Source organism: Labrus bergylta, chromosome 17 (genome assembly GCF_963930695.1).
Source record: "Labrus bergylta chromosome 17, fLabBer1.1, whole genome shotgun sequence".
Classification (NCBI taxonomy): Eukaryota; Metazoa; Chordata; class Actinopteri; order Labriformes; family Labridae; genus Labrus; species Labrus bergylta.
Genome location: NC_089211.1, coordinates 15358673 through 15381139, shown reverse-complemented (window position 1 = coordinate 15381139; position 22467 = coordinate 15358673). Strand labels below are relative to the sequence as shown.

The 22467-nt window shown below is 39.3% G+C and overlaps 4 protein-coding genes across 7 annotated transcripts; 1 reads left to right on the top strand and 3 right to left on the bottom strand.

Annotated features, from left to right (window-relative positions):
- Positions 1-827: 827 nt before the first annotated feature.
- Positions 828-4962, bottom strand: zmat5 (zinc finger, matrin-type 5). Of its 4 annotated transcripts, none has more exons than XM_020629940.3 (6): positions 4856-4962; positions 3516-3689; positions 2609-2671; positions 2450-2530; positions 1980-2088; positions 828-1888 (listed from the first exon to the last, which is right to left on the bottom strand). In XM_020629940.3, exons 2-6 carry the CDS (start codon positions 3640-3642, stop codon positions 1741-1743), a joined length of 528 nt encoding a protein of 175 aa, XP_020485596.1. In that variant the 5' UTR covers positions 3643-3689; positions 4856-4962; the 3' UTR covers positions 828-1740. The 4 variants fall into 4 exon arrangements, with proteins under 4 accessions (XP_020485596.1, XP_020485597.1, XP_020485595.1 ...); XM_020629941.3 differs by having other exon boundaries at positions 3516-3656; positions 4769-4931; XM_020629939.3 differs by having other exon boundaries at positions 4769-4928.
- A 24-nt stretch (positions 4963-4986) lies between these two features.
- uqcr10 (ubiquinol-cytochrome c reductase, complex III subunit X) lies at positions 4987-5706 on the top strand. Its single transcript, XM_020629944.3, has 2 exons — positions 4987-5148; positions 5344-5706. Exons 1-2 carry the CDS (start codon positions 5008-5010, stop codon positions 5392-5394), a joined length of 192 nt encoding a protein of 63 aa, XP_020485600.1. The 5' UTR covers positions 4987-5007; the 3' UTR covers positions 5395-5706.
- Positions 5707-6230: 524 nt separating this feature from the next.
- gal3st1b (galactose-3-O-sulfotransferase 1b) lies at positions 6231-11955 on the bottom strand. The gene is made up of 3 exons (XM_029276597.2): positions 9175-11955; positions 8174-8310; positions 6231-8101 (listed from the first exon to the last, which is right to left on the bottom strand). The coding sequence occupies exons 2-3, from the start codon at positions 8296-8298 to the stop codon at positions 6949-6951; spliced, it is 1278 nt and encodes a 425-aa protein (XP_029132430.1). The 5' UTR covers positions 8299-8310; positions 9175-11955; the 3' UTR covers positions 6231-6948.
- Positions 11956-12105: 150 nt separating this feature from the next.
- prodha (proline dehydrogenase (oxidase) 1a) lies at positions 12106-21017 on the bottom strand. The gene is made up of 14 exons (XM_065965313.1): positions 20574-21017; positions 20177-20385; positions 18767-18801; positions 17798-17947; positions 17626-17690; positions 17167-17283; positions 16923-17002; positions 16568-16649; positions 15653-15745; positions 15402-15548; positions 15147-15322; positions 14967-15065; positions 14623-14711; positions 12106-14155 (listed from the first exon to the last, which is right to left on the bottom strand). The coding sequence occupies exons 1-14, from the start codon at positions 20910-20912 to the stop codon at positions 13965-13967; spliced, it is 1872 nt and encodes a 623-aa protein (XP_065821385.1). The 5' UTR covers positions 20913-21017; the 3' UTR covers positions 12106-13964.
- Between the last annotated feature and the right edge of the window lie 1450 nt (positions 21018-22467).

Sequence of the window (22467 nt, the reverse complement as noted above, 5' to 3'; positions counted from 1 at the left end):
TTGGCTTTTGAAATCAAGAACTTTAGCAATAACTCACATGCATTCATAACAGTTGCATGGAAATCAGGAAGAGAGCTAGCACAGCTGCACAGGACCTGAAGTAGTTTAGACATGAGACAATTAGCCCTTTAAGGAGTTTTTCTAATTTAATCTAATGCATAACATATACCTCTCAGATTCAGGCTAAATATGTTGTCAACATTATTAAAGTTCCATTTGAGTAAGGTCCAGTGCATATAAAAATCAAACATTTGTTTAAGGTGGACTGTTAATTGCCTACAAGCAGACTAATGTTTACTAGATACAAATATACTTTTACAGAAGGGTGAAGTGTTTGTGACATGATGCATACAGAGAGAATCCAGCTGTATATGAAGCCTCAAGTTCGGAACCTAAATATGCTGAATTTTCTATTTTAATGCTATATCTTTCTTAAAGGTCCCTGATATAATTTGCTTTAAAAAAAAGTTATGCAAGGTCAAATTTAACAACCTTGAGGTCCGAGAAACGAGTCGCCTGAATTCTCTTCCTCATTAAAACTAATCATGCATTGTTTACCTCCATGTTTGCGTTCCATCAGTCTTCTTCTCTGCTGTCTTTGTTGGCGCTTTGCAAAGTTTGTTGCCAAGAGAAGGCAGAGCCAGGAACAAAGACAGGTTGTGCAAATGTCCTGACATACATCAGTACAACAAAAAATGTATCCACTCGCAACAACATGGCTTTAGTGTCATCAGTGGTCAGAGGCATCACATGTTTGGTGTGAAAAGGTAAGAAGGAAGTTTAAATCATCTTAGGTGAAATGAGCAAAAGGCTGCACCAAGAAGAAGTAAAAAAAAAAAAGACAATTTAATGAGCATTCTGCTGCAAATAGTACAAAACAAGTGTGAAAACAGTTTAAAGTATATACATCTCAGCAAAACCTCAGTCAAGAGAAGTTACGTAATCTAGCAATATAAAGGTCAGAGACAAATATAAATACTTTAGTAACAAATGAAGGGAACTGCAGGAGGCTTAAAGATGGAGAAGTATTACCAAACTTTCTAACCAAACTTTCATTACTAAATGTAATATAGACTCACAAGTTTGACAACTTTACAATTAGGTTGGAACATGGTGTTTTTCCAGTGACTTGGAGATAAATTAAATTGAGTCAGCACAGTGATTCTCTAGGTGACACAGCACAGGATTAAAATAAAACTAAATAATTATTTCCATTGGCTCTGCAATCCTCCATTTCTTCAACATGACATTAAATGACACTACTTTGAGGAGTCTCACTGCGAAGTCTACTGTCTACAACACACCGCCAAAATGTCAATTATACGGGTTACTTTGCGTTCTCTGTATTGAATTGCTCATCTCGGATTAACTGTACCTTGCTGTCTGAGGAGTGGGTGTTTAAATTTGATTTAGTTTCGTTTATCTTAAGTCTAACGCAGGAAACTTGAATCTTTTGTGAAATGTTACTAGGAATGTGAATGTATTAGAAATTCCTCTACATAAAAACAGATCACCTCTCCCATCTTGCACACAGTTTCATTCCTGTTTTTAAAAAAGAGAAACAACCTCAAACTGCTTCATGTACCAGCTGAAAACCTTGTTTTAAAGCAGACATATCTAGTTACTTTATATATGAAAGTCAAACTATCTCCTGATTAACTAAGTATTCTGTACCCTTCCTCCTACTCTGAATGTCAAACATCCACTTAACAGAGATTTGAACCACAAAGTGAATATCTCTCAGCCCCACTCTGTGTTCACTTTGACTCTCCATCCACCCGGAGGAGGGGGACGCAGGGAGGGCGGGAGGTCAGGGATGGAGAGGAGCTGTGGAGGTACGTCAAGCTCTTCTAGACCGTCGTCACTGTCTTCTTTATGTTTTCGATCTCTGCAGAGATAAATTATTAAAAAGTTGAATTCTAAATCATCTGGAATAACCATTAGCAATGCTAATCGTGAAATGAATGGGGGGGGGATACCCTTTGACGCCGAGGGCAGTTTGCTTCTTTTCCCTTCTAGAGAGCCATTCTTCTATACAACGCCCAGGCTTAAAAGTGTCCTCGGCGTCCTCTCTCAGCTGCCGTTCATCTGAGAGAAATCAAACGTCTTACTCATTTCAACATTTATACAATTCACACCGTCGTCCAGATAAAATGCACTTCAACATGTATACATGTACACTATCAACCAGTCGGAATATTGCATTTTTTGAGGAGTTGCATGAGCAGACAAACTTAAACTTCCCATTAAAGAGACATCTGGAATGTGTTGATTACTTCCTGTCTATGAATGTAATGTTGGATGATAAGCTCTTATTAAAGAATTGCTTATAAGGTAATGTTAATATTTAAATATGCTCTGTGCATTAAATCTCTTTTGGGGTCTGTCATTTTCACGTCAATAAATGTTATCAAATGTAACACAGCACTGCTCTTTAGTCCCAGCTTACCCTCCACTTGTCTTTGTAAGTTAGCCATATCTTCTTCAGACATGTGAGAAAACCTGCAGTTGGGGCCAAAATCACAAATTCCTGGTAAAAAAAAAAGAAAAGATTATTACAAAAAGGCATTCAATACAGTTGACGGGCTATTGGGTTATTTTTTTTTACCTTTCTGGAGAAACTTTCTGCAGGCTTTCTTTGCTTGCTCATCATACAGAATGGCTGACGAGTCTGTAAAAAAAGGGACGGTGTTTCAGTGGTTGTTCATATAATCTTCCATCATAAAGTAAACCGATTTGCAGCCAAGGCAGTACAATGAATTTCAAGCCTGATTAATCCTACAATAAAAAAAAAAATCTCACACATAGTTTTAAAGATCCCATATTATGCCCTTTTTGGGGTTCGTATATTTAATCTATGTACCTACTTTTGTACATTCACAATAGCTAAAGTCCGAAAAAAAGTGTCTGTTTTCATGTACTGCTCCTCCTTGCTCCCTCTACACTCTGAGTCCGTCAGCTACGCTCTGTTGAGCCCACACTGTTAGACCCCACCTGGGCCAAGTCTGCTCTGATTGGTCTGCCGATCCGCTCTGTCGTTATTGGTCAGTTGCTCAGCACGCGTCTCGGAAATTTCAACATGAGCTGCAGGGCTTGCCACAACGAGCCAATGGACTTAGATCAGTGATCTCACACTGACAATGACACCGCACTGACAAATTTTTATCGAGGGGGGCTAGAACCGAGCGTTACATGCGGCTAATGCTACAGCTAACAGGAGGACGTAGGAGAAGCTGCGTTTCCGCGGACTTTGAATTTTTGCACATAGATGTGTCTAAACATGCACAGGACACTTGGAAAACACACTAAAGAGCATATAAAACCAGAAAAAGCATAATATGGGACCTTTAAGACTTAGCATTTTAAGAAGAAAATTCTCATGCATAGGATGACTCACTAGTTTAAAAAACACACTATTACACTTAAACATTGTAAGTCATAAAAATGTAAGTGTGTAATTGGATTTTTACTGCAACCACATCTCAGAGGTCGCTGAGCAAAACTGCAAGTCTCACCTCTGAAGTAGTCAAACCAGGCCTTTTTAGATCTGTGGTGCTGGACACCGTTAAGATGTTTCTTCCTGTTGTGCATGTTGTCCTGAAAGGAGCGGTCACAGTAGTCGCAGTAGTATCTCTTCCCCATGCTGAGGGTTATGTCTATAAACCAGCAGGAACTCACTTTTTAAATCTCTGAAAGTCCGGGGGGAAATTAAAAACCAAACCGTGAATAGCTGAAATTATTTGTGTATTCAGATAAGTCTCCATGAAAAGCTTTTAACATTTACATTTCAGTGAAATAAAACATAGAGGAGCCCCAGAATGTATGAATCAATCTCCATCAATTAAGATGGGGATTTATGGGTTGTTGTTCTTTTTTTTTTTCCCCAACACAAAAGGACCAATCGATACAAATAGTAAAACAAAGCTGGAGAAGATTAAAACTTTGGTCTTCCTCTGCTCAGATTATATATTTCAGAAACGTTTGTATATATGCAAACGTGACTGTTAACCATTTGTTACCTCATGCGTGTTACCTTTGAGTATTACCCAGAATATCAAGATTTTTAAACACAGTCTTTAAAACTCATTTATTCAGTCTGGCTTTTATATCATAACTGTATTGTCTTTTTTATCCTACTACAATTTTAAATATTTTCCTCTTATGTATTTATTTTAATATCTTGCTGCTTTTATGTGTCATATTTTATTTTTATACATATATTTTATTTTTAATTCTTATTGGTGTGCATTAGTCTCTCAATGATTTTACAAACTACTTGTTCGTCAACAACTTTTCTGCACTCTTCCTAAGCACTTTGAACTGCAATTTAATTTGTCTGAAAGGTGCTACATAAATAAAGTTTGACTGATTGATCGATTAAGTGTATGGAAAAGTAACCCACTACGAATCAGCCAACTATGATCAATAATTACGTCACAATCAGATCCGTATCTACTTTAAGGAGCATCACAAACGATACTGCTGCCATCTACTGGTTTCACAATGAAGGTGCTCTCTTAAGAAACAAGTATTATTTTGAGTGTGCTTGTTTAGAACACTTACTGTAAATAAAGGTTTAAAAGCAGCTTAGCAAATCTGTAAGGGGTCAGATAGATGATGCTCGAACAATTACTAGTTAACCCAGCAATATGTTACGCAAATAGTTGTACTTCGAAGTCAATACGTTTGGATAGTTAGCTTACATGCTAACTGTTATGGTAAACATCCCCTCAGTGTATGTTGAACTAAAACAGCGAAGAGCACGAACCATTGATGAAACAGTGTTGTCCTCCTCTGTAATACTGTAAAACGCACTGTATGTACCAAAACTGGTGAGGAAAAACACGAAATTAACCTTATATTTTGGTCCGACTTGCAGCCCCCCACCCACCTCCTAGCTCAAATACGGAATCTTCGCAGGGTCATTCGTGCGAACAACGCGTGCAATCGGAAGTGACTTAACTGTAATCATCCGCTCATGCGCAGTAGCATTAATCCATCAACAACATGGCGCTGGCGAAGTCTGTCTACAATCTGCTCTTCAGGAGGACGTCAACCTTCGCGATAACCATCATGGTTGGCGCGGTCTTCTTCGAGCGACTGTTCGACCAAGGTGGCGACGCGATTTTCGAGCAGATGAATCGAGGGGTAAGCATGTCGTTTCGTGTTTTAATACTTCGTTTTATCCTGACCTTGTAGGCAGAGGGCGAAGCGGCGCTAATGATAGCTAACCTGTGAGCTACGCTGTCCCCACATACTAAGAAGATGCACACTTTAAGCTGGCTGGTAACTAACTTATCTGTGTAATTATCTCACATGAGCTCATTTGTGATTTTCTTGTAGAAACTGTGGAAACACATCGAACACAATTACGAGAGCAAAGAGGAGGAATAAGACGCGGTTCCGGGGTCACCTAAGGCTGAAGTGCATCTGTTATAACACTTCCTCTACCCATTCTCCCTGGACTTCATACCTTGAATCAAACATCAGTAAACAATGGACAATGTGCTCAAAGTCATGCCCCCAAACTGGCAGCGGCTACCAGAGGACCTGTGGGGGAGCTGACTGACCGTCCAGACCACCATCAAGACGGAGCAGTGCGTCCTGTCACCTCGCCCCTCTCTCCCTCTTGTTGTTGGTGTTGTTGTTTGTAATGCATCACAGATTGTAAAATTGTTAAATTAAACGTGGTAATGTGGAAACAGATGTCGCACTGTTTTTGATTGATCATATTGAATGCCACTGTGAATGTGTGTCGGGTGTAAGAACAAACTAAATGGGTCACTTTCAAAGTCTATGTAAGTAGAGTTTCTGTGTTTCTGAGTGCATCAAAAAAAGAGATGCATATTAGTTAAGAGAAACGTAGTGTATGATTTGCATATTCAAGAATCACACCAGACATTAGTTTTGCGTTATCATTGATGCTTACGCCTCGTTTAGTTAAATTATTTTCATTCAAAAGCCACTGCATATTGGGAATAACACCTTCAACCTCTCTTTCATTCTGTGCCACAACTACTTCACTGTACATTGAAATAAACTCAACTTTTCTGTTTATAGCAAATATAGCTCTAATCCAGATTTACCTGATCATCAGTAAAGTGGATTGGTGGATGTCACACTGGTGATTATACTTATGTCTGCAGACGTGGAAAATTCTGCACTCCAAAATTTAGCGAGATCGTTTCCTCGAGCAGCATTAAAAAGTGAATATGTTCTGTTTTTAAAACATAATGAATTACCCAGAGGCGTTCAGCTGAGGCAAGGCAGCAGATGCTACCCTTCTACAATAACTGGGAATGTTACGGCATTTCTCTTTTGTGTTAGCTTAAATAAATGTATCAACAAAGAAAATATGTAAAAAAAAGAAAAATTAAAAGCTCCTGCTGCCGTACTGTCAATTTACCATAAGAAAATGTGTATTACAGGGTTAGGTAAGGCCACTGCCGTTTAAATGAACTGCACATCAGCCTCAGACCTGTAGGGTGCACACTAACACTGCTCCAATGAGAAATAAGACCCTGAACTTACCAAAACTTCACAGCTATCACTGAGTGCTAATGTTTAATCTCTTAACGCTGAATTTAAAAAAACAATGTAATTATTTGTTCTCCCAAACCAGAAATACAACTTTGATCACATGTATCTGTGCTTCAGTGGACTCTATTGTTGGGACGATGAGAGGTGATTGTTGACTGCAACATTTTACAAGTTAAGGTAGGATGACATACCACTACGACTTTTAAAGCTTGTTTGCCCAAATCACAGTTTTTCCTCTTCATTATACAAGATTCAAGTACAAACTTAAAGGTAATGTTTTAATAATCAAACCATGAAAAATGTGTCTGCAATGAACTTTAAAAAAAAATAGATAGCTTCAATAAATTAATACATAACATCTTCAACATAGAAATGTTATCTGTAATTAAGTTTGTGATGTTATCTCAGTCAAATAGTCAAAACAGCATCTTTAAACCAACCCCACAGTCTTGTTAGCCACAAGCTAACACCCAGGTCTGATAAGTATTGTATTTCAGGGGTGAGCATTTTCTCACAGATTGTCCTGAAGTTTGGATCAAGATTTTTCTTCATGTTGTACCCCAGGATGGAAGCCTCTCCAACCGGCTGCCAGGGAAGGAAACGCCTGTCCTGAATCTTTTGTGCTTCAACCGCACCTCCTTCTTCGATACAGGTGGCCTTCATCTCAGCATTTCTTCTCCTGAGCTCCTTTACTTCCTGGCTCATTCTTTCTTTCCCATAATCCTCCACTCTGGCCCAGAATGTAGCATTGAAGTGAAGGTAGAGTTTCCAATCAGCCCCGTTCCACCTCAATGCTTTGGCTCTCAACTCAGGGGTGAGTCGGGATACAGATGATGTCTTGCGGGCGTTAAGTTTAAAATACAGGATGTCCTCCATGCTCCAACAGAGTTTGTCCTTAAGCAAGATAAGAGACTCTTCGAAATATTCTGCCAAGAGAACCAGATCAAACTGACTCAATAGGTTACGAATATTCCTCATTACTCGAGGATCATCAGCTTCCACGTTGTTATCAAAGCCAAAGTCAAAAAATAGCAGATTTCTAAGATAGAAAGAGTTAAAAGCATCTGGGCTGTAGTAGGTCTGAGGACTGTTCAGAAACTCAGCCAGTTTGTTCTGTCCACTGATCATCCATGTGAGAGGAACCGCTCTGTGGTAATAATGGAAGGACGACTCAAAGAGATCCACGGGGTCACGTAGGATGGTGATGTACACAGCGTCTCGGGGCAGGAGTTTGGCTACTTCCTGAGGGTCAAACCGCATGTGGTTACAAACTATGTTGAAACAGTCCCCAGGTGTGTAGTCCTTCACCTGTGAGCACAGGAAAGGTGACGGGTAGAAGAAGTCATTGCGTCCGTCAGGGAAGGCGAATTGAAGCTTGTGCTTTTCTCCAAACCTGAAGAGGATGTTGAGCACGGTGCTGCTAGCTGTTTTATGAGTCTTCATAAACATGATGTTCACTTTGGGGGAGCACTTCTTTGATCTGGATTTGGTGCCAAGAGAAGTCACATTTCTCTTGGATAATTTTGCCATTCTGAGAGGACACGTGTCTTCTTTGGAGTCCCTATACAGAAAACACACGGATAAGCACACGGATAAAGCTCAGTGAATCACTGCTTTCCTTTGTAATGCTTACCTGATATTCACTTTTGTTTGGTTTGTCCAGTAGTACAGCACCAGAATGAAGTTGGTCAGTAAAACCCAAAGAATCAGCCGTCGAGTCACAAGCGGGTACTTTTTTCCTATGATACCAGACATCATTTCATACGGAAGCTGAAAAGCAAATTAGAGAGCACGCATGTATTGACCATTTTCCTCTGAGGTCTAATTCATCATAGAAGTCTAAAAAATATGTCATACTGTTGTTTTCCAGTACACCCTTAATTTATGATTTTGTGATATCATAGTAAGCTCCTAAACCCGTTACTCACTGTAGCATCTCTTACACACAAGCCAAATGTTACCAGTTTACATGATCTCCTTTTAAATCAATTAAGAGTCATTTTAAGCATCTAACTCCTAACCCTGACCCTTTTAAACCAGTGGTAACCTGGTAACTAATGCTGGTATGACAAACTAGAGAAAAGGAAAACGGCACAAAGAGAAGGGATACGAAAGATACACTAGAAACATGCGACATCATTCTTTCTGTCAAATTAAACACAGGGCCCCCATGTTTACACTATCATCATGTTTATAGTTCTTCAACACACACACACACACACAAACACGTTCTTTAACACACACAATGTAAAGGAGGAAAAGATCCACTGGCATTAAAACAAATGTTGGTATAATCATTCAGTATTTTAGAAAAATGACAAAATATCAAATGTCAGATGCTTCCTCCCCCCAAAAAAAACAATCCTTATTGTTGGACGTCTTGTATTTGTTATTGATAATTTCATGAAAATACACCTGATATTTACAGTATGTCTCATAGCTCAGATACATGATCAATTAAATTTGATTTGAAACAAACAAGTGTCTTAACCAACAATATCAATTCAGTAGATCCATTTGCCTAAACACATTATAACTCCTTTTGTTTATCAAAACATCCGGACTCTGAAGAAAGAGTAGGATAAAAAAAAAGACATATATGTGGAATCAATCAAAGAAAATAGCTTTATTTACCTGCAGATGATTGTATTAGTGGTATCAGGCTGAAGATGCTCTACAAGGAGTAAGAAAACTCCCCTGTTGCTCAGCATGCTGTGCACAATCCTCCTCCCACAGGGACTGAATTGTGTATGCGGGCTACTATTGGATGACAAACCTCAGCATAACTGTTCTCACGGCTTAGAATTACATGTATGAATTGTCACGAACTGGCTCGAAGTAAATGACAAAGGAAGGGCATCACACATGAAACAAGGTTTAAAGGAAGTTAATTTATTATCAAACTAAATTTAAAACAATCATAATTAGATAAATCAGTCATGAATGCAATATATGGATGAGTGTAGTGTTGTAGAGTGCAAACAAAAGCAAACCAGTTGGTGGAGGCCTGAGAGAAAGAGAGGAGAGACACAAGTTAGAGTGGAAGCCACTTATAAGCAGAGTCCTGATGGACTCAGGTGTACCCAGTTCGACTAATGGCCTTCCTGAAGCCAAACAAATGCAGACAGAGGGCAGGACGTCACAGTATCGAAATGTATTCAGAACATATACTTTTAGATGTGTTCAATTTATCCCACTATAATAACATAATAAAATATAAGCTAAACACTTTGATGCATAAAAGGTGCATACCAGAGAGTGAGTACAACACAAACAAGGATCTAGAAAGTAGGAAACAACGTCAATAAATGCAAATGAACAGCTTTAAGTCAGATCAGACACACAGGTGCTGACAGACAGTGCACAGAGGCAAAACACAACATCGACAGCAGTTCTTCAGAGTTCTAATCAGCATCAAAACCATCCTAAAATCACCAACATCATCATCATCACTATCGAATGGAGATTGGAAGTTCGTTCCACCACCGGGGTGCGACAGACGAGAAGAGTCTAGTTAGAGCCTTAGGACCCTGTTGTGAAGGTTGGATCAGACGCCTTGGTTTGGCAGAGTGTAGCAGGTGGGAGGGAGTGTAGACCTGGATCAGAGAGTTTAAGTAAGGAGGAGCCGTATTTGTTGCGGTTTTGTAAGCAAAGAAGCAGAGTTTTAACCGTTTAACCACAATAGTATTATCCCTGATATACTGAATCATTTCTCCACAACAGCACCAATGCTTATTTACTATGACTTTATTTCCCAAACTTCAAGGGCGTGGTTCTGTTTCGAAACATATGACCATCTAAATCCCAGGAGCAGACATGAAAACACACGCAGATATAAAAAAAAAAGACAGATTTCACAGGTTACATTGTTCTTTAACAGCAAGATGAAAGGATGGCTGCATGTAGGCAGTGTTTTGAAAGAGAAACAACACAGAACGCTCAGTGTGAAGACATGTGCAAACACGCATCTATGATGCATGTTTGCACTAGAAAATGTCAGAGTCAAATGTTCCATTCTATAGTGGGGGTTGTATGGCTACACCAAGCCATAAGTTGTAAATTACACTTAGCCTAGTTTTCCCACACAGAATGAGAAAGTAGCTGTGGCTCAGATGGTGGACTGGGAATATATTTGAAAATACAAATTAGCTGCAGGGGGAAAAACAAGTCAAAAATAGGGTTGAATTCAACAGTAGAGGTCGCACCACAATCGTTTATAGACATGAAAGCAAACCAAGTCTCTATCTCTCTGTGTTTCCCTCCAGAGCATGTGAATGTCAGGAGACCATTCTTGAAACAAAAATAATAAACAGGTGCTTGAAAGAAAGAGCAAGGGCATAGTTCCCCTGATGGTTGATGGTGTTGTTCTCACACAGATATAAAAATAACAATAAACCACATGTCATAAAACTCCTGCCATGCCTTGCTGAGAAATCATATTCACAAAACTGGTGCAACTCTGTAAACATTCTGAATGTATTCCCTACAAGCATGACTGCGAGATCATCTTCACCCAAATGTGTCAGGATCAGGAATAATGGCAAACAATGTGTTATGATGTCATACATATTGATGTCTCTGTGAAGTTAACCTTCAGAGTAAGAATATCATCACATTATGAGTGTATAATGAGTTTTTTGGTATCTGTGTGGAATTGTGGCATAATTATTACCTGATGAATTCTTGGTTGAAATAGCCTTCATATAATCAAAACAGGTGAGTTCATTTAAAAAATGGCCGCCTGTGTAGTTTTTACCAATAAAAGAATGATCTTAAGAGGCTAAACCCATTTTTGTACCAGGCTGGAAACATGTTTATTTTTGCTGATGAAATTGGCCTTTTATCATGGGATCAAATGGGTAGTCCTTGGCTTTTGCAGTCAGCCTCAAGTGGACACCCGGAGAACTGCAGTTCTTTTGGACTACCACATTGGCTTCATTTTACAACACAGACTGTTGCCATTAGTTATTATGGGGCTTAAATATTATTTGAAACATCACATTGACCTTTTACCACCAAAATCTTCTCAGGTCACTCCCAGGTCTCAGTGTATATTTGTGAAAAAATTCAAAATATTAACTTGAGGCAGTCATGAGATATTCTGTTAACAGGACAGAATAACAGGAAGTTCTTATTTAAAGTGTAAACCACAAAGGTAGTTTCATTGCAATAGAAGTAGTACAACTAGCAGGCTCTCGATCAGCTGTTATTTGTGAGGGCTGATAGTTTTATTTGGATGCAGGCCCTTTCAGCTGCTGTTGACTTGATTCATAGGTCATATTGATTTTGCACAGGTGACCCACTAGCTTTCATGAAGCGTAGTAGTTGATGTCAGTGACATCAGAGAACATCAGGGATGTTAACAACATCTACGTCACTTTGAGATAAGATCAGGGGTTGTATCATTGTGGACAGCTAGAGTATAGTAAAATATTAGAAGTCCTGATGTAAAGACTTTCCAAACGCCACAGTTCAGCCCTTTTATATATAAGAAACATTGTATATTTATAATTTAGTGTTAGTGTCCACTTCAAACATCAACAGCTGCAATAAGAGTCAACACAATTCTGATTTATATGAACCTTTATTGCAATTTATTGTCTTAATAATTACATATTCCTTACAGCTGTACAAAATGTGGTTTACACTGATACAATAACAACCCAATCACAGAAGAATTGTTCATATAAAAGGAAGTCCACTCAGAAAAAACTTAACTAAAAGTCTACTCAAATATCCTAAATGTGCCAGTTAACAACTTCACAGTACACTAACTCATTACGGTTTAAATAAAATCAATGTTAAGCCTTATCAGCCGTATCAGACTGTTACAAAAAGAAACATAAATAACGTTGTGTTTTAATGACAGTACCCAACTCTCATGGCTTTAATAAAAGCATTGACATGAAACCAAAATGCAGACAGATATAACTTAATCTTTCTTTTTCCTGAACTCCACAAAAAGGTTTGAGTTTGATTCATAGTTCCCTGTTCATGTCAGGTGCCAAAGACCCTTTCACTTGGATATAATCCCTCATCTATGAGCAGCATCAAAACCCGGGCCTCAGACACCGACTCAGAGTGTATTGAAATCTCCTCTACAATAACACATTGAACTTGCAGACTCTCTCTCCTCTGCAGCAGACTATGCAGCAGAGCAGGTATTCTCTGGATACTGGAGCGCAATCTTCCTCAAAAGTCACAGCGGTAACCCTCAACGTTGGAACGCTGGGATGAACTATTGGTGGCTTTGTGCGTTGAACATCTGTTGCTTTTCTTGTCTTTATTTAATTAACAGAAATATGAAATCCGGAACATGACTACGAATCGGATCTTTGGTTATTTTATATTTTATCATCTCTTTGCCTTCGGGATATAATCCGCTAAGGCACCATTAGAGATAAAAAGCAAGGATCCTCTGGTTTGAGATGCTGCATGTTCTGTTTGTAGATTAAGACTAAAATACAAGAAAATGCAAATACAGCAGATCTTCACTATCTTTACTATAATTAAAATCCATGAGCTGAATTATTACCAGCGAGCTATGTATTCCAGTAAACTAACAAATAAAACACAATATCAACAATAAACATGTGACAGTAATTTACAATCCTCTAGGAGTGAGTAGAATTTGCACAGTAGCTAATGAAGAGAAATAATCATCAGGCACTTTTTAAGTGACAGCTACCCCTCAGTTGGTAGAGTCGTCATCTCTCGGGTTTCATCCCGAGGGTTTCATCCCTGGCTCCTGCAGCAACAGGTCCAATGTGTCCTTGGGCAAGACACTTAACCCAGCATTGCTCCCGCTGCTTCGTCGGTGTATGAATGCATATTAATGTGTATGAATGGGATTATTAACTTCTGATGAACTCACTACATAAAAACATCTGCCATCACTATGTGAATGGGTAGGTGTGGTATGCAGTGTAAAAGTGCATTGAGTAGTCAGAAGACTAGAGGAGCGCTATATAAGCTCAAGTCCATTTACCAATTTACAAACTTGACTCTAAAAAAGTACAGGACAGCTTTTATATACAAGTTAGGCACCTTCGGTAACCAAAAATATCCCATTGAGTCTCCACTGAATATTACCATGCTTTATTATGATAATAATCTCTGAGGTAAATGAATTAATTCTGATTTTGAGACAAAAATCACTCATCACTTCTTAACGAAGTAACACTTGTATCTCCACAATGCATTATTATGGTAGTGTTTGAAAGACATCTTATTAAATATACTGCAAATAAAATAAATCTCTATCCCAACACATACCATTCTCAAAGTGTCCGTCTTTAAAATTCAGAAACTAACAAGCCCAGGAAGGACATCAATCGTGCTCCACAGGGAGCAGTCAGCAGGTAGTGGTACAGTCAACACTGTGGAATGCTTACACTGTGGTTTGCATGCGGCGGTGCTGTGACTCAGTAAACAGGCGTGTAGAAAATCTGACCTCCCAGCACTCTGCGTGTCAGCTCCTTCCATAGCAGACTGCGCTCTCTCTGCGAACCCTTCATGAAACCACGGTTCTCCTGAGCTCGGCGAGACAGATATGGAATGACCTCGTTGACCGGGCCGTATGGAACGTACTTGTAGACGGGGAAGCCTGCTTGACCTGTTTGCAACATAAAGCAAGGAGACGCATTTTCAATCAATGTCTACGCACTCTGTGCCTGCACCTGACACTCATCATAAAATAAAATAAAAAAATAGACCAGAATAGAAAACATCAATCCCTGGTTGGCTAACATCAAGGGATTTACATATTGTTTTATTTTATGACATGTAAACTAAAACAGTGATCTTTTCTATTACTGCCAAACTGTCTGAGCAGAAACTTGTTTGATAGCAAGCATCAGTATTTTGTGATGAACAGTTAAGAACATCAAGAACCAGGAGTTGTTTGCTCTTAATTCATCTATAGATTGGATAGGCCCAGTCAGTGGTTGTGTGAGTGTTCATCACGTGTTTTGGGACTAGGTTTCAGTGGAAGGTCTGTGGTCACATGGCTCTGTGACGTAAGTCCTCCATGATTCCATAACTCACTGTTTACTTTTAGTACTCAAGCTGGGTGCAACATACCTAGCGGGAAGCTGATCTGGTCACACATTCCGAGCAGCTGTCCAAAGTAAACCTTATTCTCAGTGGGAGAGAGGCCCATCTCATTCATCCTGAAAAAAGAAAGAAAACAGCACGCACGTTAAAGAGCTGTTACATAATAAAGTACATAACAAGAGCTGGGCCGTGATGTTACACCACAGATGTGGCAATACCATTCAGATCAAATCCTTTAATTACTTGGATAAGCTGACAAAGAATGCATTTGATTAACAGACATATTTCCAAGCATTAGTTTACATTTTTTGGGAAAGACACTTTGTGAAAGAAATATTTAGTACATGCTAAATGTTCTTTAAAATACGTACTTTTTTAGGGTATATTTCACTGTGTCCTCATTGTGAGTTGCAACCATGATATTTGCCTTCCTGTTGTGTTCGATCTCCTCCAGCACATACTCCAAGCACCTATGCAGACAAAAATGCAGATGGTCAGAATTGGACATCTTCGAGCATTATAAAAAGCCTTTTTAAAAATTCTATACTTACTTATGATACATTCTGTTAGTAGCCTCATAGTCTGGATTTATTGGGTCTTCGTAGCCAATCTCCTTGGCCCTGTCTCTCTCTTGGTACATGTAGGCTCCACGGACCAGTTTGGCACCAAAGTACCAGCCCTCCCGACGTGACAGCTCAATATCCACAGTTACATTACCATAGGCTTCCTAGACATGATGAAAAGACAGGGATTAGACTACATTCATATCATTGTTATGGGGGAAAACACACAAGTTGTGGCCTTACCTTGAGGTAACATTGGTAAGTGTTGAAAATGATCGGCTTCTCTCTGTTGAACTTCCTCTGCATCTCTAGCGCCAATCGACTGATAGCTGGCTGGAAGTATGTCTGCTCAGCATCCACCATCAGCCTGACCCCATTCTCCATGGCATGCTGGGGTGCACAGACACACAAAATGTACAGTTTATAAAGCTCTATAAGCATTAATGTTTCCTAATATGGACTTTGTCCAAATTGAATAGTTGTGGTATCCTCACCTTGGCCAGAATATCCACTCTCTGAAGCATCCTCTTCATCTGCCTCTCCTCCTCAGTTGTAAATTTGTTCAACAGGGGTTCCAGCTGGCCTGTCTGCACAACAAACACACAAAATTCCAGTTATTCAGCATTTGCCTTCAAATCAATTTGAAAGATCAGGATAAACCCTTCTATCAGTACACGACAGCAGGGCAAAGGTTGGGTGGGGGTTGAGTGACTGTGAGTGTCCTCAGCAATTTTGTCTTGTATCTCAACTACCCTGAATAGCACCAGCAGCTACCTAATCAAGTCCACCAAAACTTGACTTTCACCAACGCTGCAGAAATGTAGAGATCACTGTCATATCTTGTCATGTTTTAACACTGTCCGAAAAACATTTCCCATTTACCTGTGGAAAGACGATAAGATATTCTGGCAGCAGGTTTAGTTTAGTTTAGTTTATTTGTTTATTGTTTTTCGTGGACAGTCTCCTTAATTTACTGTACAGTAAAAGAAGCAGCTTTAGCCTTTACGGCTAATTTCCAGCTGTAGTCCCCGGCCAGTTGTCAATAGGCAACCTAAAATGCAATAAAGGTCACTATCTTGTGGGCAGAAGATTAGTTTCTCTTACAAGACGTTTACTGTATCAGTATGCTCACACCATGTGATGAGGTTGTGCAACTTCTGAAGGGAAAGAAACTTGTCTAACCTGCATTCAATGTACTGATTTTTCATCTATATCACTATCAGTTGTATGAGACGATCACCTGTACAAACACATTTATCTGTGCGTCTCAGGTACAAAGTTCATCTGTCTTGTGAAAAAGAGTGTATTGAAGATTTCATTGTTTGTTTTATCTCACTTATTGAACTAGCACAAACAGTTCAACACTGTCCCCTCTCCCACCATAAAATACTTTTGTGACAGTTACTCACCTCAAGGTTCGGTACCATTAGCAGGTTGGACATTTTTGTAGTATCGTTTATCAGATTGTTCCAGTCCAGCAGATCTATCGTCCTAGAAATGGGAACAATGTATATGTGGCATCCTTGAAAAACAAACTGAATTCAGTTTAAATTAAATTCATTTAAAATATTTTAGACCCAGATGAGTTACTATTGTGAGCTTAGAGCGCTGAACTACACAGCCTTGTTTTGCTAACAACTCTTAGCATTTTGAGCTAAACATTAAAGCTTAACACTCTTTTCCCTGTCGATTCAACGTCTGCAGTGATTTGTACAAAAGTGCTACTGTTTTTGATTGCATTGATCTGATTAGTGTCTATCTTACCCTGACAAGCCCAGCTTCTCTCCAGTAAACCAATTCTCAATATCGTCCTTGGCTCCAAGACCCATCTTAGACAGACTTTCCTGCAAAGATGAATTTCAGTTATGAAACTGCACACCCTACATGATTATTGTTTTAATAGATACAGGACATGGCGTTTCAAGTCTAGAGGCTTGAACACAACCTGAACATCTGTTACAGATGTGCATTTGTGAAGAAATTTACATTCACTGAATGAAATACATACCTTAAGTTGTTCCAGTTCCAGTTTCTGTTCCACAACCATCATATCAGAGATCCCCTGTTGTGCAGCAAGGAAGTTAAAGAAATGTCTCCATTTAACCAGGACTTCAGAAAACTCGAGCTGTTGAAACAGGAAAAAAGACAACACATAATTTCAGTGACATTCTAAAGAGTTGAGATAGACATATGTCTTGAATGTCAATATTTTTTTTGCATCATTCTTGACTGAGAAGTAAAGTGAGTGTGACACTGAGGTGTGAATGCAACATGTGAAACAGGAAATTAGGCTTTCTGAACAACTGACACAGTTTCTGTTCCATTTTCATGCCACTTTGTGGAAATCTCAAATATGCGTGATATTAGAAACTTAGAATTGAAGTGATGGCAGTGCAGGAAACTGTAGAGTGTACATTGTAATACGCATTGATTTATACTTCAGTTATTAATGAAGACATTAACTTACAAGAAACTGAGGGCGTCCAAGAGCAGTCATTTTGATGGCAGAAAAACCTTCTGCAGAGGCTCCCCCTGAAAGTCAAAGCACATAACTGTTTTAATTCATTACAATAATAAGTAACTTGTAATTATTTGACAGAAGGATGTAACTAGTAACTTTAATGTAAGCCACCACTTACCAGAGGCTTTGATGCAGTTAATGAATGTCTCCATTTGGTTGTCACATTTGGCCTCATCTGCATAGAAGTAGGTACGAGCGCTTATAACTCCTCCTCTCCTGTCCCCAAACTGACGATGGGCCTTGTACTTTTTCTCACGATGATCAGCACCTTGAAGGAACAGAAGGTAAAACTAGCTGCTTAAACAACAACAATATGTTGAACTTCTACTATTTGGACACACTCAACTAACTAAGAGTTGCACACAATTTCATCAACAAGATCTTTTAACCACACTACACAGAAATTATACTAAAAACCTTACACAAATTACTTTCCCTTGGTTTAACCTTGTGATAAAAACACATATTTCAATCCTGCATGCTTTTGTTCTGAGTACTTCATATTTGTTTATTTATGTCACAATACATAAAGGATAAGCATATCAACTTCTTGGGAACTTTAACAATTTATAAATGATTCTTCTCATCGGCAACACAACTGAGTTAACATCATTTGATTATACATTAGCACTTTGACTACCACTAATATTGTTGCCAAACATATAAATAGTATTTATTTAGAAGTAACTGTTTCTTAATATTAGCATTATATTAATTTTAAAAGGGGATTTTGAAATAACACTAGAGAAAGCAATAATAAGCCAATGATATACTTGAGAGCGAATCATCAACCCTCTACTGCACATGCTGTCTGTAACTGGAACAGAGTCACATTTCACTGTCTATACTGGACTGCAAGGACCCTCCTGAATCCAGATATAACCAGCGCTACAACCACATGACTTTTCATACCAGACCTGACATTTGTGTTGCGTCACACCAAGCTTAAGTAACTGAGCAAAATCATTTAAAAGCAAAAAGGTTGACGCACTAGCAGGTCCCCAGCCTCGCCCGCAGCAGCTCTACGGTTGATGAGGCATGCAGTAGCTTGTCATTTAAGAAAGATAATTTAAAATGAAAAACAAACCTGGACTCTCTTTTTCTGCTTCAGAAACACATGAGCTGAAAAACAAGGAGGGGTGGGCATCAGTTTAGAGAAGCATTTCTAGAAAACAAATAAAAATAGGTTACAGTGTCTTTTTTTGATTACTTCTTGGACCACTTACATTTTTTCAAATCAGTAATTTAACCTGGCATGGATTTAGGAAGATCTATCTATCTATCTCCTAAGTCCTTATAACTAAAGATAACTAAAGAGAACTTCTTGTGCAGTTTTGATGATGACCTCCCTTTTCTAAACATGTTTTGACATGACTAACAGAATACAGGGAGCATAAAGAACTGTGCTCTGCGACGTCTTCTATGTGCTTTGCTCTGTGTAAAAAAAAAAAAACGCTTCATAAAGGTAATCGGCTGTTGAATTCCATCCAGTCCAGCACATGTGTGTTTGTGCTTAATGAGATAATCTTCTGTTCAAAAATAAGATTATTTCCTGCACAGAACATTGCGTAACACTTCCATGGGTGCCCAGTGAAGGGTGCCCGGACATTACTCTAAAAGGCTGGCAGCTTTCTCAGAAGGTACTGCCCCTCACTGAAAAACCAGCTCTGCCAATCAGAGGACAGGGGTCTGTCCTGGCTGACCAACAGTGGAACGTCAGTTGTTTTACTGCAAGTAGTAAAGTAAAAACTAGGTTTCGTTTTGATATCAGTCTGTTTACAAGGAGGGAAAATACTGTGCCTAACTTGTGACACAGTCTTTATTTGATAACAGGCGTAATGGATGCCAGGTGATAAGAATAAACTGATAAGAAGTTAGAGCTCATTCATGTTTTTTTCTTGTGTAAATACAGGATTCAAAAGGTGGTGTGGCGAAGGACACATCATGCAAGAAAAAAACCCAAAAAGAATTTCATGTTCACAGACAGGGGATTAAAGTGGTTTAACCAGGTTTGGATAAACCTGTTTGTCAAGCATCAATGACGTGCATGTTTTGAACAGTGAAAGCCCAAAGGGCAAAATGGGCCCAATATATTCGTACTGTATACAATCTACAGGTAAAGAGACAATAATTTACAGGAGTTTCATAAACACATAATCCAATATGCCTCAGCATAAAGGCAAGAACTAACCTGAAGTCTATTCACCAAATTTAAAGTAATTTGGCTCTTCCAAGTTACTTCAAGTTCCCAAGGTTTACAAAGAGTGTCTCATTGTCTTTAAGAGAACAAAGGGAAATAATACTGTTGTAGAGCACAGCTTCCGGGCTATACAAATACACTCAACTCAGTGAGGCTTTTCAGTTTAGTTTGTTGTGTAACTCATAAATCACTGGTCATGTGATTGATGTCATTTAGCAACATTAAATAGTTTGTGTAGCAAGTCGCCTGCATTGTAACATTTTGAATAGTCTTGCTCAGTCATGTGTTGATACTCACTCCATTTCTTTTATCTCTGCCTCCTCTTGTGTCAAGTCCTCTTCAACGCTATAGTCCAAAACTGCCCCCACTCCAAAGGCCTGGTTCTTCTGGATTAAAGGTTTGATGGAGTTATGGTCTTCTCCTGCCACAAACTGACCGTAGAAGGTCATCTTCATCATCTTCTCAAACATCCACTGACCAAACAACTTCTTGCTCAGCTCCATCAACTGGAACACAACACAAGGACAAGAGGTTAATCAAGTTCTGTGGTTTAGCCTATTTAGTAACAGCTTTTTCCATTATCAATAATTCAGTTATGACGCATTTATCCAACTTCATGCCACCTATTTCAAGGTGAAAAATACCATAATGAGAGGTTAATATGGCAACCTTTTGAGTTCCTCAATCAACTCACCTCTTTGTTCTTTTCAACGAGGACGTCAATAGTACAAAGTTTGAACACCAGCAGACTTCTAAGCAACTCAATGTTGCCCTTGCTTTTGTAGGCTTCTTGGGTGTTGTCGAAGTCAACGTGGATTTTTTTTAAGTGTGTATTAGTGGAGTTTTTGGTCTGGTTGATGAGGTCAGCCGGCGCAGCTTCTACCACGGTGCAGCCGTCCATCTGCTGCTCTTTCTCCTCCCGCTTCTTGGTGGAAGCGACGGTGGAGCGGCATCTTCCCGGTGAAATGCGCAGAGTCTTAACATTGCCTGAGTTTACCCTCACAAGAGCCGAAACAAATTTCGTGTACGACATGCTGTCCTTGTCTTTCGTTCCCTTCTTCCTCTCTGAACTCGGCAGCCTGTAAACCAGCTGCTTCGCCTTCCCGGGATGTTGCTTAGTGAGGTTATGGCAGTTATTTTAAAGTGATCTCGCGCAGGGGGCGTTTTCTCGCCTGTTTACATCAGTCTGTGGTTACGTCACGCTTCCCCCTGGGCATCACGCGTTTCCCCCTCGTGTAGGAGGCTACCTTTGGAAAACACATGTTAAAAAAAAAGGGGGTTCGTCTATTTAAATGGTATAAAAGGCTGCCTAAAAAACCTTTTAAAATGTTAATATTAGTCTTTTTTTTAAGACTATTGAATTATTTGACACAAAATTCACTGTTTTATTATGGCTAGATTCTTGTGTGTGACTTCAAAGACCCTTGCAAATGAGTGATATAATTTGATATACAAGTTTCATTTCTGAGGGTAACTAAACCCCACATTTTCAGTTGTACTGCTCTACCCTGGAATAAAAAAAATGCCTTTTGAATGTCAATGTATCAACTTCCAAAGGGAGGGGGGTAGGGGGGTAAGACATGCCCACTCACTCTTTCTGCAGCTACATGATACAATGTTTGCCCCTCTCTCACAAATAAACCCCTGTGTGCTGCAGGCTGTGCAAGGGACATACATGCAGCTCTAAAGTGAAATGCAGACACCAGATCGCAATAGGTCAATTTTACAAAATCAATACAGATGAATAGTTTCTAAATATTTCTATTCATAACATGTATTTTACAAAGTCAGAAATGATTATCAGAAGTGTTGCGACACCTGTTTGATTCACTATCCTTGCTTTGGAGTATATCAAATTATTCTCATTTAGGACAAAGCACTGCAAAAAGGACATGTGTGTGCAGACCAGGAGCTTCTGCACATACAACAACAACAACAACAACAAGCCCTGGTTTACACCTCAGCTCAGGAAGCAGCTTCAGGCCAAGGAGGAGGCGTGGGGACCGTGACCTGTTCAAGCAGGCCAGGAACAAGCTGACGACGGGGATCAGGGTAGCTAAGAGGAGCTACACTGAGAAGCTGAGGAAGAAGTTTTCAGCTTTGGTGGTTTGGAGAGGCCTGCGAGAGGTCACAAGCTACAGGAGACCCACACCACAAAAACACATTTCTAAAGCAAAATTCATCCCAGAATATGTATCAAACTCTGTATCTGTGTTATCCTTCTTTTAAAAGGGTCCGGGGTTTACTGACTGAAATATTCACACCAGTTTTATATCTAGGTGTATGGCTCTTTCTTACAGATTTATATGAAATTGGAAACTCATGAGTCTGTACTTTGATGCGCCCCAGTGCAGACAACTGTGTCTGAAGTGACACATTCCTGCATAAAGCAATTATTGCAATAACTTATGTGATTTATATTAACTGCACTAGATACCCTCTTTTTATGTGGATGTTTTTTTATAAAGGTTGCTAATCCAAACGAGGTGCTCCCCCTTTCAGTTCACATGGAATTATCCCAGAGTGGCACTGGCTTCAAGAAAGTGTTATATAATTGGTTGTGTAACTAGAGATCTCATCCTCAAAAG